At 43.6% G+C, this 15,094-nt stretch overlaps 2 protein-coding genes across 4 annotated transcripts in view; one reads left to right on the top strand and one right to left on the bottom strand.

Moving 5' to 3' along the window:
• Wdr3 (WD repeat domain 3) overlaps window positions 1-6,558 on the bottom strand; it is a 29,337-nt gene extending 22,779 nt beyond the window's left edge. Inside the window, exons 1-3 of the mRNA XM_021649387.2 lie at window positions 6,464-6,558; window positions 4,110-4,312; window positions 3,072-3,281 (exon numbers count right to left, since the gene is read on the bottom strand). Of these exons, the coding sequence (XP_021505062.1) occupies window positions 3,072-3,281; window positions 4,110-4,280 (381 nt within the window). The 5' untranslated portion in view covers window positions 4,281-4,312; window positions 6,464-6,558. The remainder of the gene's footprint in view (window positions 1-3,071; window positions 3,282-4,109; window positions 4,313-6,463) is intronic.
• A 38-nt stretch (window positions 6,559-6,596) lies between these two features.
• Window positions 6,597-15,094, top strand: part of Gdap2 (ganglioside induced differentiation associated protein 2) — a 56,593-nt gene continuing 48,095 nt past the window's right edge. For 2 of the 3 annotated variants that reach the window (XR_009594800.1, XM_021649385.2), the window contains exon 1: window positions 6,597-6,781. The gene's annotated coding sequence lies outside the window, so the exon portion shown is untranslated. The remainder of the gene's footprint in view (window positions 6,782-15,094) is intronic. The other variant, XM_021649384.2, reaches the window with a different exon arrangement.

Raw genomic sequence — 15,094 nt, 5'->3', positions numbered from 1 at the left:
TTGAAGTCCTAGCCAGAGCAATAAGACAACTAAAGGAGATCAAGGGGATACAAATCGGAAAGGAAGAGGTCAAAGTGTCACTATTTGCAGATGATATGATAGTATACATGAGCGACCCCAAAAATTCAACCAGAGAACTCCTTCAGCTGATAAACACCTTCAGCAAAGTGGCAGGATACAAAATCAACTCAAAAAAATCAGAAGCCCTCCTATATACCAAAGACAAAAAGGCTGAGAAAGAAATTAGGGAAACAACACCCTTCACAATAGCCACTAATAACATAAAGTACCTTGGTGTGACCCTAACCAAGCAAGTGAAAGACCTGTTTGAGAAAAACTTCAAGTCTCTAAAGAAAGAAATCGAAGAAGATATCAGCAGATGGAAAGATCTACCGTGCTCATGGATTGGTAGGATTAACATTGTTAAAATGGCCATCCTGCCAAAAGCAATCTACAGATTCAATGCAATTCCCATCAAAATACCAACTCAATTCTTTACAGACCTTGAAAAAAAGATTCTCAGCTTCATATGGAGAAACAAAAAACCCAGAATCTCCAAAACGATCCTGTACAACAACAGATCATCTGGAGGTATCTCCATTCCTGATCTCAAGCTGTACTACAGGGCAACAGTAATAAAAACTGCATGGTACTGGCATAGAAACAGAAAGGAGGATCAATGGAACCGCATAGAAGACCCAGAAATAAATCCACACACCTATGAATACTCGATATTCGACAAAGAAGCCAATTCCATTCAATGGAAAAAAGACAGCATCTTCAACAAATGGTGCTGGACCAACTGGATGTCTACATGCAGAAAAATGAAAATAGATCCATATTTATCACCCTGCACAAAACTAAAGTCAAAGTGGATCAAGGACCTCAACATAAAACCAGATACCCTAAATCAATTGGAAAAAAAAGTGGGGAACAGCCTAGAACTCATTGGCACAGGAGACAACTTCCTGAACAGAACACCAACAGCACAGGCTCTAAGAGCAACAATCAATAAATGGGACCTCATGAAACTGAAAAGTTTCTGTAAAGCAAAGGATACCGTCATCAAAACAAAACGACTGCCTACAGATTGGGAAAGAATCTTCACTAACCCTTTATCTGACAGAGGACTAATATCCAGTATATACAAAGAACTAAAGAAGCTGAAAAGCAGCAATCCAAGTAATCCAATTAAAAAATGGGGAACAGAGCTAAACAGAGAATTCTCGACAGAGGAATATCGAATGGCAGAAAAACACTTAAAGAAATGCTCATCCTCATTAGCCATCAGGGAAATGCAAATCAAAACGACCCTGAGATATCACCTTACACCCATCAGAATGGCCAAGATGAAAAACTCAAGCGATAACACATGCTGGAGAGGTTGTGGAGAAAGGGGAACCCTCCTCCACTGCTGGCGGGAATGTAAACTGGTACAACCACTCTGGAAAGCTATCTGGCGCTTTCTAAGACAAATAGGAATAGTGCTTCCTCCAGACCCAGCTATACCACTGCTAGGTATATACCCAAAGTTTGTTCAAGTACACAAAAAGGACACTTGCTCAACCATGTTTATAGCAGCTCTATTTGTAATAGCCAGAACCTGGAAACAACCCAGATGTCCATCAACGGTGGAATGGGTACAGAAATTGTGGTATTTTTATACAATGGAATACTACTCAGCAATCAAAAAGGAGGAAATCATGAAATTTGCAGGCAAATGGTGGGATCTAGAAAAGATCATTCTGAGTGAAATATCCCAGAAGGAGAAAGACAAACATGGGATATACTCACTTATATAGACCTATAAGATATGATAAACATAATGAAATCTATACACCTAAAAAAGATAATCAATTGAGCAGACATGGGGTAAGATGATCAATCCTCATTTAGAAAGACAGATGGGATGTGCATTGAACGTATGACAGGAGTCTACTGAGCGCATCTGAAAGACTCTAACTAGCAGTGTGTTCAAAGCAAAGACTCATGACCAAACCTTTGGCAGAGTACAGGGAATCATAAGAAAGAAGGGGAGTTAGTCTGATGGGGAAAGGATAGGAGCTCCACAAGGACCAAATATATCTGGGCACAGGGTCTTTTCTGAGACTGACATTCAACCAAAGACCATGTATGGATATAACCTAGAACCTCCACTCAGATGTAGCCTGTGGTAGCTCAGTAACCAATTGGTTTCCCAAAGTGAGGGGAACAGGGACTATTTCTAACAGGAACTCAATGACTGGCTCTTTGGTCTCCCCACCCCCGAAGGGAGGAGCAGTCCTGTTAGGCCACAGAGGAGGGCTTTGCAGCCAGTCCTGAAGATACCTGATAAAACAGGATCAGATGAATGGGGAGGAGGTCCCCCCATCAGTGGACTTGGAAAGGGGCACGGTGGAGATGAGGGAGGGAGGGAGGGAGGGACTGGGAGGGAATGAGGGATCGGGACATGGCTGGGATACAGAGTTAATAAAATGTAACTGATAAAAATAAAATAAAATAAAAAAAACAAAAAAACAAATAGCTCATCTCCCTTTCTCCTATGCTGGGAAAACGATGTTTTTTTCTTTGCTTTGCTTTGGTTTTTCTTTAAGAGAGGGTCTGACTGTGTATCCCAGGAGGATATAGCCAGGCTGAGTGGCCTCTAATTCACAGATATGCAGGTGCCCTGTCTCTTAAATATTGGGATTAAAGATGTGTGCCAGAATGCCTGGTTTTAACTCATTAACTTTTAAAACATAAGAAAGATACTAATTTTACAGATTCGTTGGCAAAATTATTACACCTTCTTTTCCAATCTTCCTTGTTTTACATGTTGGGGTCACTTTTCCACAATGATAGCTTTCAGAGTACCTGTCTTATTCTTTCATTACACAGATTTTTACCAGAGAATGTAACAGGAAACAAGTAGCACACCTCCTGTCATGTGCATCCACCTTCCTCACTCCATTTCTTCCAAATGTATACTAGCTTGGACCCTGAGAATCCAGTTTCACAGAGTAACTTATGTGAATGACCTTCTTCTACCTAAGTGTGAAAAGCAACTCTGGATACCAGTCTCTGAAGCTCACCTTGGACCCAGAAGCCAGTCTGCCTCCTAGCTGATCGTATTTTAAGCTCGTGATAGCTGCTTTGTGTCCATTGAAGGTTATGTTTCCTTCACCACTGAGGAGGCTGAAGATTCGGATGGATCCATCCTCATAGCCAACAGCTAGATGCAGCCCATCTGGAGAAGGACACAGGCAAGTGACTTCTTGTTTAAGTCCATGAAGAATAAGGATCTGAAATTATAAAAATCAAAACCAATGCAGAAGAGTAAGGCATGGATCAAGACACCAGGGTGGGAATGATTTCAATAACACAGTGAGGACCGATAATCTCCAGGCACTGATGCACAATGATAACATTCTACAAGCGAAGACAATCAGATCCTCAAGAGGTAATCATTTCCTCTCAAGCCTGACATTGGGATATGCAGCCAGGCAATGAGTAAGTCACCAAATTTTTATCCTGGTGATTTTTGATAAAGGGATATAATCCCATCCTTGCTTTAACTCAACCTCATGACACTACAGAACTAGTGGTTTCATCCCAAGAGGCCCTGGGTAGCAACAAGTATCTATAGATCTATACATCTGTATCTATCTCATCTCATTTCTTAGGAGTCATACAGCAAATAGAGACGATTCAAATATCTCTACGTGCTTATTAGAAGAAAGCACTAGCTTCAGTCTCAGTCAAAGTAGTTCTGCAACTGCTAGATCTCATCAGTATATTTAAGAAACAGACTCTACAACACAGCAGAGCAACAGTCCTTTTATTACCACTGGCTCAGAGAACAAGCAGAACTTAAAAAGTAGAACTGGTAGACAAAAGTAATTAATAATAGCTACAGTGACCTATGAAAATTTACACAAGCAGACACTAAGAAGCAAGCTCCTGTATGGCTGTGATTTTTAGAACACAACAGAATTTGGTGCTCACTCTCTAGAAGCAAAGGGAAGTGGTCTCGTGGGGCTCACAGCCAAATTAATGTGGGCAGATCAGTCAGGGCTTTTCCACTTCATCCCTCCAAGAATCAGTGCCAACTCGCTCATTTTCTGACTTACCTTCTCGCCTTTCCTTAAGTCCCAGATAAAAACGTGTTCACAGGCGGGTACCGCCACATAGCGTCCTTTCTCACCACGAAGGGTCACAAAAACAATGTTACCTTTTTGGCTGCCAATCAAGCCAAAGACAGCACTAGCCACATAGCGGAGATACTGTTTGGTAAGCCCCATGTTAGGATGTCCGATGCCACGGGGAAGGCGATCTGTGTAAATAAACAAAAGTCAGTCTTTGCAGTACATTTGGTTCAGAAAGACTAACAAACAAAGCACTTTTTATGAGGTCAAAAGCATGTCTCAGATGGTAGAGCACTTGCTGTGTAAGCATGACCCCATGCAAAGGCCAGGTGTGTATATGATGCCAGCACTGGGAAGGCAGAGGCAGATAGATCCCTAGAGCTCACTAGCAGGGCCAGCCTAGCTGAATCCATGAACTCCAAGTTCAGAGACACTGTGTGCGGATCAAAGGAAGCCCTGAATGAATGTGTCTTGTTGACAAGAGAGCAGCCATGTCAAGGACTTCAATGCCTCAAACCCATATGAGTGGCAAAACCTTTCTCTGGCCCAAGTGGGGATGTTTACAGTGTTCAGAAATCGTTCACCATACTTTCTTGTCCAATGTTTACTGCTTGAAGACTGCTCGCCTTTTAGCTAACTCTGCCTCCTGTTCAGCTGTATGCAATAACCCCTCCTTCCTGTTCAACTCTATAAAATAAACATGCTGAGCTTCTGGGGGCACTGCAGCTTCCCCATCCGAGAGCCCAGACCACCTGATCTCAGTTTTCTGTATGTGTATATACGTGTCTGTCTTTTCTTCATTCTTTTGTTTCCTTTAGTAAGGGTTCCAGGTCCAAGCCATGCAAGGACTGGGCAATCATGTTTCAAGAAAAAAATCAGACAGTGATGGAGGAAGATACTCCAGTCAACTCCACACACACACATCAGATAAAGCTGCACATATGTACTTCCAAAAACATGCAACTTGTGACTTCTTATGCTTTACTTACTGATTAAATCACTGACCTCCTTACTCCCTCATGCCTCTAGTCTTAAACTGAAAAGCAGTAAGTAGCTCTGTAAACTTAAGAATTGGCTACATAGCAATTGTCACCCTATCTCAAAAGCAAACAAACAAAACCAAAAGAGAATTAAATTCTTCTGCAATTGTTTTTATTAGGCACTTTACTGAAGTTGCTCATCAGATACTCTTCTGCAGTGTTTTCAGTGGAGAATCCACACACCGTGCTGAGGTTCAGGGACTCCCACATCTCTATTTCTAGTCCCATCTACATCTATGACTAGAGTTCCAAGCCTTTACAGGTCATGCCCTCCTGAGCACCTTACATGACTACCTTACTTCCTAAACCTCTCATATTGTTTGACTTTAAAACAAGCTCCTTAGCTATTAAGGTTTAAAACTTTCTAGTAACTTTGGTGTCATTAAAAAAGAAAAAAAAAAGGATCATAGTAGCAGGGCTTAGAGAGTGCCTAAGGTACAGTAAATGATATATTGTGCATTACACATGCAGATCTCTAACTTCATGCAGTAACTGCGTGAGCAGAAGCAAACACCAGAAAAGCGTCTAGTACATTGCAAATGTGTGCATAAAAATTTTCTTCAGTAACAGAAGAGGCAGTTACTCTTAACTCCATTTTTACAGACCAGGAAAACAGACAGGGATGCTGAACAACTAGCTCAAAGTTAACCAGTAAGCACGAAAGCCAGGCTCCGATACAGGCAATCTAACTCCAAATTTTCTGCTTTTAATCACCACGCTAAACACTCCTCTCCCATGCCTGCCATCTCCTTTGGTTGTTTCTGTGACTACTGTCATGATTCTCTTCGCAGAACTTTCATTTCCAGCTCGTCATCAATGAGTTGTTTCACTAGTTTTCTTACCTAGCTCTTTCACTTCTGTTTTTCATCCGAAGTCACAGTAACACTGAACTTGTTTTCAAATGCACCGTCCCTACCCTAGGACTTTCAAGGCTTACGCTGTTAGCCAAATGAAGGGGTCCACGGGGACTCAGTTACTTGAACCTACCTAACTGCTTATTTCTCAAATAACTTCTCTTGTTTTCTCCCTGCGACCCTGTCATTCTCAAATTATTCCCTCGCCTGCCCTCCGAAGTTTCAATTGCACATCATTTCCCAAAACCCCAGGAAAGTCGGACAGTTCCTTGCACTCTCCAGCACTGGGACAGTCGCGCGGCCTCCGGGTTCGGCCGTGCAGACCGCCGCGGCAGCGGAGCTCCCTCCAGCCTCCCTGGTGCCCACAGCACGGATTCCTCTCCGTGCACCGGCCCACCCAGGGCACCACGCGCCCGGCAATGCCTAAAGAGCCAGCAACACTCACCAAACCCTCCACGAGGCTCCAGCAGACATCACCGCCCACGGAACCCGCCTCTTCCGGTCCGGTGGGGCGCTTCTTCCGCCCGGCGTTCCCCTTACCTTCTAGGAGGAAGTGACGGCGAGACGGTGTGATTGGGTGGCGTGGCGGAGAGGAAGCGGGTACCGTCGCTGTCAGAGCGCTGTCGCTAGTCACCCCGGCTTCTGGAGACCAGCTGCCTTCAGCCTCGGCCTCTGGCGATCGTGTGTTGCCGATGTCAGCCTCCCGCCTTCTGCTACGGAGCTGAGCTGAGGGCCGCCGCCCGGATGGGCCCGCCCAAGCGCCGTGAGAAAAGGGCGAAGCCGGGAAGGGAGGGCAGCACGGCCGGGTGCGACGACTTGGGAGGGATCGGGCTGGCGTCCGCCCGGGCTTTGGGGTTCGCACGTCGGGCAGGTTGGGGCGCGGAGCTCCGGAGGTGCACGCCCCGAGATGCTGGAACGCGGTGCCGCGAGCAGCCCTGCGGGTGACAGCTCAAGTCGAGTCTAGCCCGCCCCGTAGATTTGAGTCCGCTGAGAGCAGACGCCAAGCCCGGGATGCTGAGTTGTCCAGGGACCCCACAGTCCCTGGAGTGACATTGCCTTGGTTTTGTGTTTCCGCTCTCAGGCCTCTTGGGAGGGAAATGACCCTGGGCTGGCCCGTCCTTGATTGTAGACTGAGACTGAGCTGCTCTGTTAACGAGAGGAAATCAGCTTTTCTCTCTTGCAGTTCTGCGCGCTTCAATCCATGCGTCTATCTAGAAGTTGTAGAAATGAGCCCTGATGTCTCTAGTTATCTGTATAGAATCGAAGATGACATTTAACTATACAAAAGAAATGATCTCCTGCCATCACTAACTGAACAAGACCTCTGCAGCCAGCCTAGAAATTTAGAAAGTAGACAGTGTAGCTATCGGGTAGAATTGTATTTCTGTTTAATTTTAGGGATTGTTTAGCGGGTATGGTTTTCTTCATGTTTTAAAACATGTTCAGTGCATCATTTGTATTTAAGAAAAAAAATTATACAGAACACATAGGTGGTGGTTGTGGCAGCATAGATGTTTTGAAACAAGAATACATTTGTTGTGGTTTGGATGAATGAGAAGGCAAGAAATTGTGACGACAGATTTATTTGAAGCAGGGGAGGAGCTTGATAGGTGTGTATGGTCCCTACCTCCTGTAGATGCTGCGCATTCCCTTGTTAGAGGTGGAAAATGTTGTGCTTTGGTGGAAAAACAATTTAGAATCTTTCAGGCCTGTCCAACCTTTACAGGTTGCCGATTGGTATTGTCATGTTTGATCGTGGGGTCAAAGCCAGGCTTGGTCCATGACTTTAATACCAGCATTTGGAAGCCACCCTGGTCTAGATATGGAGTGCTGTGATAGCACACACACACCCCTTTCTGAGACTCAAAATATCCCTGTCTGTTCTGGAACTCTCTCTGTAGACCAGTCTGTCCTTGAACTCGCAGAGATCCACCTGCCTCTGCCTACAGAGTGCAGGGATTAAAGGCGTGCACTGCCTTGCCAGGCTAAGATATCATATCTTAATCTTTTTCTTATCCAGTACTTGAAGAACAACATTCTCATTTAAGCTTCCAGTTGCACACGGTATGAAGACCTGCAATTGATGCATGCTCTGGTTTCTTTAATGCTCAGGTGACATTGCTAGTTCACCAGTAGAGCCTATGCTTTGGGTAGTTTTGAATGATGATGTTACAGTTTACCTGGGACCATTGATGAAGCTTAGAAGTCGTTTTTGCTGTAATGTTTTTATTGCTGATGTATTTGAGCACTGACACTTTTTCATCTGGGCAGCCTTCCATTTGCATAAGTTAATTCTTTAACTGATAACTCCATAACTGATTTGGCATTGGGATGGATGTGGTATGTTTTTTTCATCCTTTTATGTTCTGAGCTTTTAAATGTTGAAATATAAAACCATAAAGAATAGTAAACCTGTAATTAATCAAAAGCAACAAACAAGTAGCGTAATTATTAGAGGTCAGATGCATAGTCCAACTCTACTTTCCGTACTTGTCTTATCTGTGAAACCGTTTGGCAGACAGCCTGTCATCTCAGAGATTCTCACTTTTCTTTCTTAAATGATACCATTCTGTGTCTGTTCGTTCTTTTTGGAAGCATAAACTCTCTACATGGTTCTGGCTCTCCTGGAACTATCTGGCCTCAAAATCACAAAGACCCACCTGCCTCTGCCTCCCTCATGCTGGGATTGGTGCCGGGGGTAGTGCTGCACGTACGAGGCTTGTGCCACCACGCCCAGCTTGATGCCATTCTTTTTGAAAATCAGGTTTTGTAACTGGTCAAGGTGGCTCCCACCTGCATTCCTAGCACGCAGGGAGGCAGAAACAGGTGGATCTCTGAATTGCAGGCCAACCTGGTCTACAAAGTTAGGATGCCCAAGGCTACACAGAGAAACCGTGTCACGGGGGGATAAAATCAGATTTTGAGACAGTGATCCAAAGTGTTCTTACTTGATGCTGCCAAATCTCGAGTAGTAAAATCTGGTCTCTGGGAAACTTAATTTTTTCATATAAATCACTAGACTTTTTTCTTTTCTCTTTAAAGCTAGTAATGACACAATGTAGGAAGGAAATAGGCTACAGAGAACTGTTTATAGTGCACTTTTTGAATTATAAAGGATATTTAGTAGCTTCTTTTTGTTTTGGGGTCCTTTCTCTTTAACATAGAAAGCATTTGGCCTAATACATAGATCTGATCTATTCTGAAATCCAACAACTTTTTGATGTGAAAATATGCCTTAGAAGCCTGTTTCACTAAGCTCTGGGGTTTGTTTGCAAGCTTGTTCAAAGTCCAGAACTGACCAATTGATTTCCAGTGGGAAGTATTTTTTCCATTTAAGGTTATCCAAATTCTGTCTAAGGTTATAGATTACTGTAGTTACCTGTCTGTCTCCACCCACACTGCTACTTCCCATCATGCACATGACCCCTTCCTGTTTTCAGTCCGTCCCTAGAAGTTTTAAGCTCAGTCTTGAAATCCTTTCCGCTGTATGCACATGTATGAGTTCTTACACACACATTTTTCCATCCTGTAACTTTCACATAATGTGTGTGTGTGTAGGGAGCTCCTGTACTTTGGGGTTTAGGTTTCTGCCACCTTTGGGTTTGCTTCTCAACTTTCTTGCGTGTGTGCATGGGTGTGGAGATACACAAACCTGGCCATGATTTTACATTGGGAGCATCCGTGAGTTAAATCTCTTTTTAATGAGAAAAATCAGTTTCTCGGTGGAGATGGAGCAAAAGAATTCAGCCTTATCTGGGTGGTGGTGGTGCACACCAGTAATCCCAGCACTCCGAAGGCAGAGGCAGAGGCTCTACAGAGTGAGCCTAGGACAGCCAGGGCTACGCAGAGAAACCCTGTCTTGAGGGGGAAAAAAATTAAACCTTAATTAACTTCCAGGACACTTAGGACACACGAGTTCCAGAAAATGTCATTAGCTTTTGCCCCCCATCAGCTGTGAGCATTTGTTAGCACTAAGTTAGCACTGATCTTGTGGGTCACAATAACTCCAGTAGCAGGAGAGATCCAGCAAACTGAACTGACTAGATAGACAGACAGGAGAGCAACTGAAATGCACATCAAAGACAATAATAGGATTTCAGGGAGAAATTGGTCAACTTAAGAAATTTCTGTTGACCTTAAATCAGAGCTTTAATCATGTTGAGCTGACAGAAATTGCAAAAGGTTGAGTAAATGAAAGAGGAAGCAGAGCTCTGCAACAAATACTCAAAAGTGAAGCTGGGACTGGAGCAATCTCTCACTCTTACAGCCTTGCCACTTAAGTGTAAGGACCGAGCTCGGCTCCTCAGCACCCACTCAGGTGTGAGGACCGAACTCAGCTCCTCAGCACCCACATAGAAAGAAAGCTGGGCGCTATGGTGTGCTCTTGTAATGTCAGCTCAAATGAGGAGACAAGAGTACCCTTGTGTTAATTGGCTGTGTCACTAAGCCCCAGGTTCCGTGAGAGACCCTGTCTCAAAAAATAATAATAATGAAAGTTGAATGAGCAATTGAGGAAGATGCCTGCTGCTGACTTCTAACCTCCATTCACGTGCTTACACATATCTCTGAGGACATATGCAATACACATTCACACAAAGTGAAGTGCTGAGCCAGGCCCAGTGGCACAAGCCTGAAGTCCCAGCTACTGAGGAGGCTGAGGCAGGATAATCTGGTTTCAGTGCCTCTTCGAGCAAGAGTGAGCAAGGCGAGGCTGGGCAGCTTAGAGTGCTCCATCTCAAAACAGAGAGTAAACAGAAAGGGAAAAGAGGGCTAGAGATACAGATTGGTGAGGGTGTTTGCCCAGCATGCCCCCCCCCCCCGCACACACACACACACACACACACACACACACACACACACACAGAATGTGGGGAGCTATTTCTGTGGTCTGAAGAAGAAATGAGGAAGGAAAGATTTTCAAGAATGTGAGAGGAAGATGTTCAGGGAGAATTGATACAATTCTTATAAAGGGCAGCTGCTAAAGCGCCTGAATGAAGATCTTTTGGCTGGCTTAAGCATGTGGAATATATGCTGAGATCCCTCAGAAACTGGAAAAGTTTGCATGAAAGTGTATTTGGAACTGAAGAGAAGGTAGTGGTTTGAGCAGCAGGAAGAGAAGAGAGCAGAGGGAATGGCATGGGCTTCAGGATCAGTGTGCCTTGAGTGTGGTGGCCTCAGGGTCCACATGGTGGTTAGCTGGCCTTGGGCTGGTACTGCACCTCTTAGGTTTGAAACAAGAGTTCAAGTATCTGCTTTATGGGAGTGTTGTAAAGATTAAAGAGCATATTCATTGCAAATCCTTTAATGCCCCAAACTCCTATGTATAGATCTCGAAATTTCTTTCACCTGTGTAAAACACGCTTGCTGTTTTTGGACTTACTGCTACTTTCTGAAGGAGGCAATGTCTACTTTTCTAGTCTAAATTAACTATCTCTCCTGGCCATTTGACATAGCACATTTATCACACTATTTCTGTGATTTTGTGTTTGTGTGGGTTTTGTGGCTTTGTCTTTTCCCTGGACATTTAGTATCCAGCATTCTTGAATGAATGAATGAATGAATGAATGAATGCCTGGATCATAGTAGGCCAAGAGGCTTTTATTTTCTCACAGATTCTACAGATGAGGAACTCAAAAGTAGCATTGTTGCATTGTTGCATGGTTCTGTCAGTGTCTCTCATGAGGTTGCAGTGGAAACAACAGCCGTTGCTGGAGTAGTTTCAAAGCCAGCTAATGCCAGGGAATCCACACTTCCACAGTGGTTTATCCAAAGGCCTGTGCATGGCTAGCTTCTGGCAGAGACCCCTGCTTTCCTCTGGCTGGAGCCTAACACCTTCAGAGCACAGTTAGAGAGTAAGGCTTGGCCACAGTGCCCTTTATAACTATCTTTGGAAGAAGCCACACCATCATTTGCGAGCCCTGAACAATGCAGAAGAAAACTGCACAGGGTATGAGTGCCAGAAAGTGAAGGACATTGAAAGCTTGTCTGTGACAGGCGCTGTTCAGAGTCACTTAGAGAGATAGCTGTATTAGTAAAGCAGTAGTGTTGATGGAGGGTCCAGCTAATGTAGGAAAGGTCACACATTCATTTTGGCACAGTCAAGATTGCTGATGTGTGGCTTCCTTCCCCTACTGACATAGGAACAGATGTTGGGTTATTTAGGGATGAACAAGACATAACAAGGGAAGTCATGACATCAAGATCTGAAAAATGTGACTTAGTTCAGCACTCAGCATTTAGCATGCATGTTGATTTGACAGTAAGTACTTGGGTCTTTTTGGCATGCTGGAAGTATAACTTCTCTCCAGTGGTTACACTGCCCTGAGGAAATCTAAAAAAGTATTTCATTGTGCCTTGCTTTGCGTCAGGCTCTCTGCTGTGTAGTGTTGGCACAGATTATTGCATTAGCCTTCATGATTAGCACATGAGTTGATTGCCCCTGCTTTATATATAAATGCTAGCTTTGCCTCAAGGATCACAGCTCACAGATGGTGAGTCAGGGATCCGAACTGGGCCTTGATGCACAGAGACTTGCATTGTGTCACACTCCACTGTTGCACTGTGGAACTGAATGTGGACCTAGTCATCTGACAATAGTAAAGAGAAGGTAGGTCCAAGGTTATGCACACAATGTGATTTTACTTCTGTCATAGGAGAAAGGAAAACTACACCAAATTTGAGATTTCTTTTTCTTGATCATTTCACTTTTTTGTTAAAGTGTTCTAGAAGCAGGTGTTCGAGTCTGAAATAGAATGTAGTTTTAAAAAGCAATTTTACCCTAAAAGTTGACTAAATGTGAGTTTGCAGTTTAGAAACTGTTTATGTTTTTGATGAATTTTTTTCCTTTTTTTCATTTCATCCTATGGCTAAGAACCGTGAGCATGAGTCAGCACATCCTTGTTTGCAATCAGGAATCTCCGAGACAGTCATTGCATTGAGTCAGTGGCATGTGTGCTCCGTTCAGTTTCGCCTGGAGCAACATGTGGCATGTGTTTGCCTCCAGGTTCAAAGGCTGACTGTGACCCAAGTACAGCGTGTAGAAAAACTCATTTTAAAGAAGCACTTACTACAAACATCAAGCACTGATAGAAAGTATCTTGGTATCATCTACAAGATCATCTTTTGACTGCTAGATGAATGACCACACTTCCTACCTAACAATATGTGAGAAGAATTAACATATTCTGATAGATCTATGCTTCTAGCTAGGATCCATGTCTCACCAAGAAACACTAATAAATTAGTTTTGGAAGGTCATGTGTGTTCTCCCTGAGTGTGACAGCAAACATTAGTCTTACCTCAAAGAGCTTTTTTAAAATTAGTTCCCAGATTGGCTTTCTTCTCTCCTCATCTGTCTGCTCGCTTCCTGAACTCATGTGGTCTTGGTTGTTTGGTAGCATTCTGCTCTGGCGCATCCTTCTGGAGCACTTGATGAACACCCTCTACCATCTTGCTTGGCTTTCGGCCTTTCTTACCAGCCTTCTCACTTATGGTCCTGTCTTAGTATACTCAGTCCTGGGAGCTTGTTCTCACTGATTGCATTTGCTCTGCAGACAACCTTGTCTAGTTCCTGTAGTTTTCAACACTGCACTTGCTGAGACTTCTAGACCTTTAGCTGAACCTCTGCTCTGAGCTCTAGCTTCAAGCATCCAATTGTCAGTTTGACAATAAACAAACACATGGCTGTGTAATGAGCATTTTGAACTCAGCACATTCTAAGAGACACATGGGAGGGGGAAATCTTTTGCTTTTCATTCAACCCCACAGCTTACTTCAGTATTTCTTCTCTATAAATAGCATTACTATCCTACTCAGGTATTCAAGCAAGTAATCTAGGCATTGTCTGACTCGTGTGCTTCCTCACCCTCTGAATTCCTATGACAAATCTCTGGTTCTACCTGTCAGTTATATCCCAAATCTGACATTTCTCATGGCCTCCATGTCCTAGATTCCTCCTGGATCTTTTCTTACTCTTGCCTCTCTTGCTTTCCCTAGCTAGAGTCTTCCTTTCAAGCATTGAATTTAATTGTGATGGTCAAAACCTTCTAGTAACTTCCTCATATTTAGAGCAAAAGCTAAGGGTGGTTTACAACTGGACCATCGAGCCTTGCTCGGCACCAACCTCATCATCTAATTCATTACCTAGATGATTCTCCAACCCATACAACTACCTGGCTCCTGGACAGCAGCTCACTTCTTCCTGCCCTTTTGTCTTTGCCCTAGCTGTTCCTCCCCCTCTTGCTTTCCCAGCTTAACCTGCTCCTCACATGGCACCTTTTCTCTGTGATACACATTCTAGTCGCACTGTTAGCATCAGTTTTCTTCTCTGCTGACACACGAGCTCCCTAAGGTAGAAATGTATTGTTAATGGTGTCCTCAGGACTTAGAATAGTACCTAACACACCCTCGGGCTTACAGAGGTTAAGTGGATGAATGAGGCTACGGTTTACTGAAAACAGCAGTAGCAGTCAGTGGTCATCGTTTTCTCTGGTGGAATTTTCCATTATCTAGATCCAGCTCTAGAAACTGTGCTTTCCTATCACTCTCCTCTTCCAACTTTTATACAACCAGCTGTCTACCACATGCAATCTCATATACCTTATCCTATGTGTAATTATTCCTCCGTATGTTGCCTTTAAAAAAAAAAGATTTTACTTTTTTTTGTATTAAGTATATATGTGCATGCCTGTGTATGGCCACTGCATATGCATGCAGTTGCCTGCAGAAGCCAGAAGAGGGTACTATCTACCCTACAGCTGGTGTTACTATGTGGCTGTGAGCCTCCTAACATGGGTGCTGAGAACCAAATTCAGGTAGTCTACAGGAGCAGCATACGCTCATAATTGCTGAGTCATTTTTCTAGCCCCAAATGTTGCCTCTTAAATCCAGGTCTCACCTTCTTTGATCATTAGTTGAAACCTTTATTATATCTTACTATTTAACCGTAGGCCCTCCCTGTCTCAGTCAGCCTTGCAAACATATCCACATTATCATTAGATGGAATTCTTTAAATTACACATGGTATTTATCACTTTATATCTTATAGCACAGCATAGAGCATTTTATGTATTTATTT

Source organism: Meriones unguiculatus, chromosome 10, assembly GCF_030254825.1.
Source record: "Meriones unguiculatus strain TT.TT164.6M chromosome 10, Bangor_MerUng_6.1, whole genome shotgun sequence".
NCBI classification, from domain to species: domain Eukaryota; kingdom Metazoa; phylum Chordata; class Mammalia; order Rodentia; family Muridae; genus Meriones; species Meriones unguiculatus.
The sequence above is the reverse complement of the archived record's forward strand: the minus strand, read 5'-3'. Positions and strand labels throughout refer to the sequence as shown.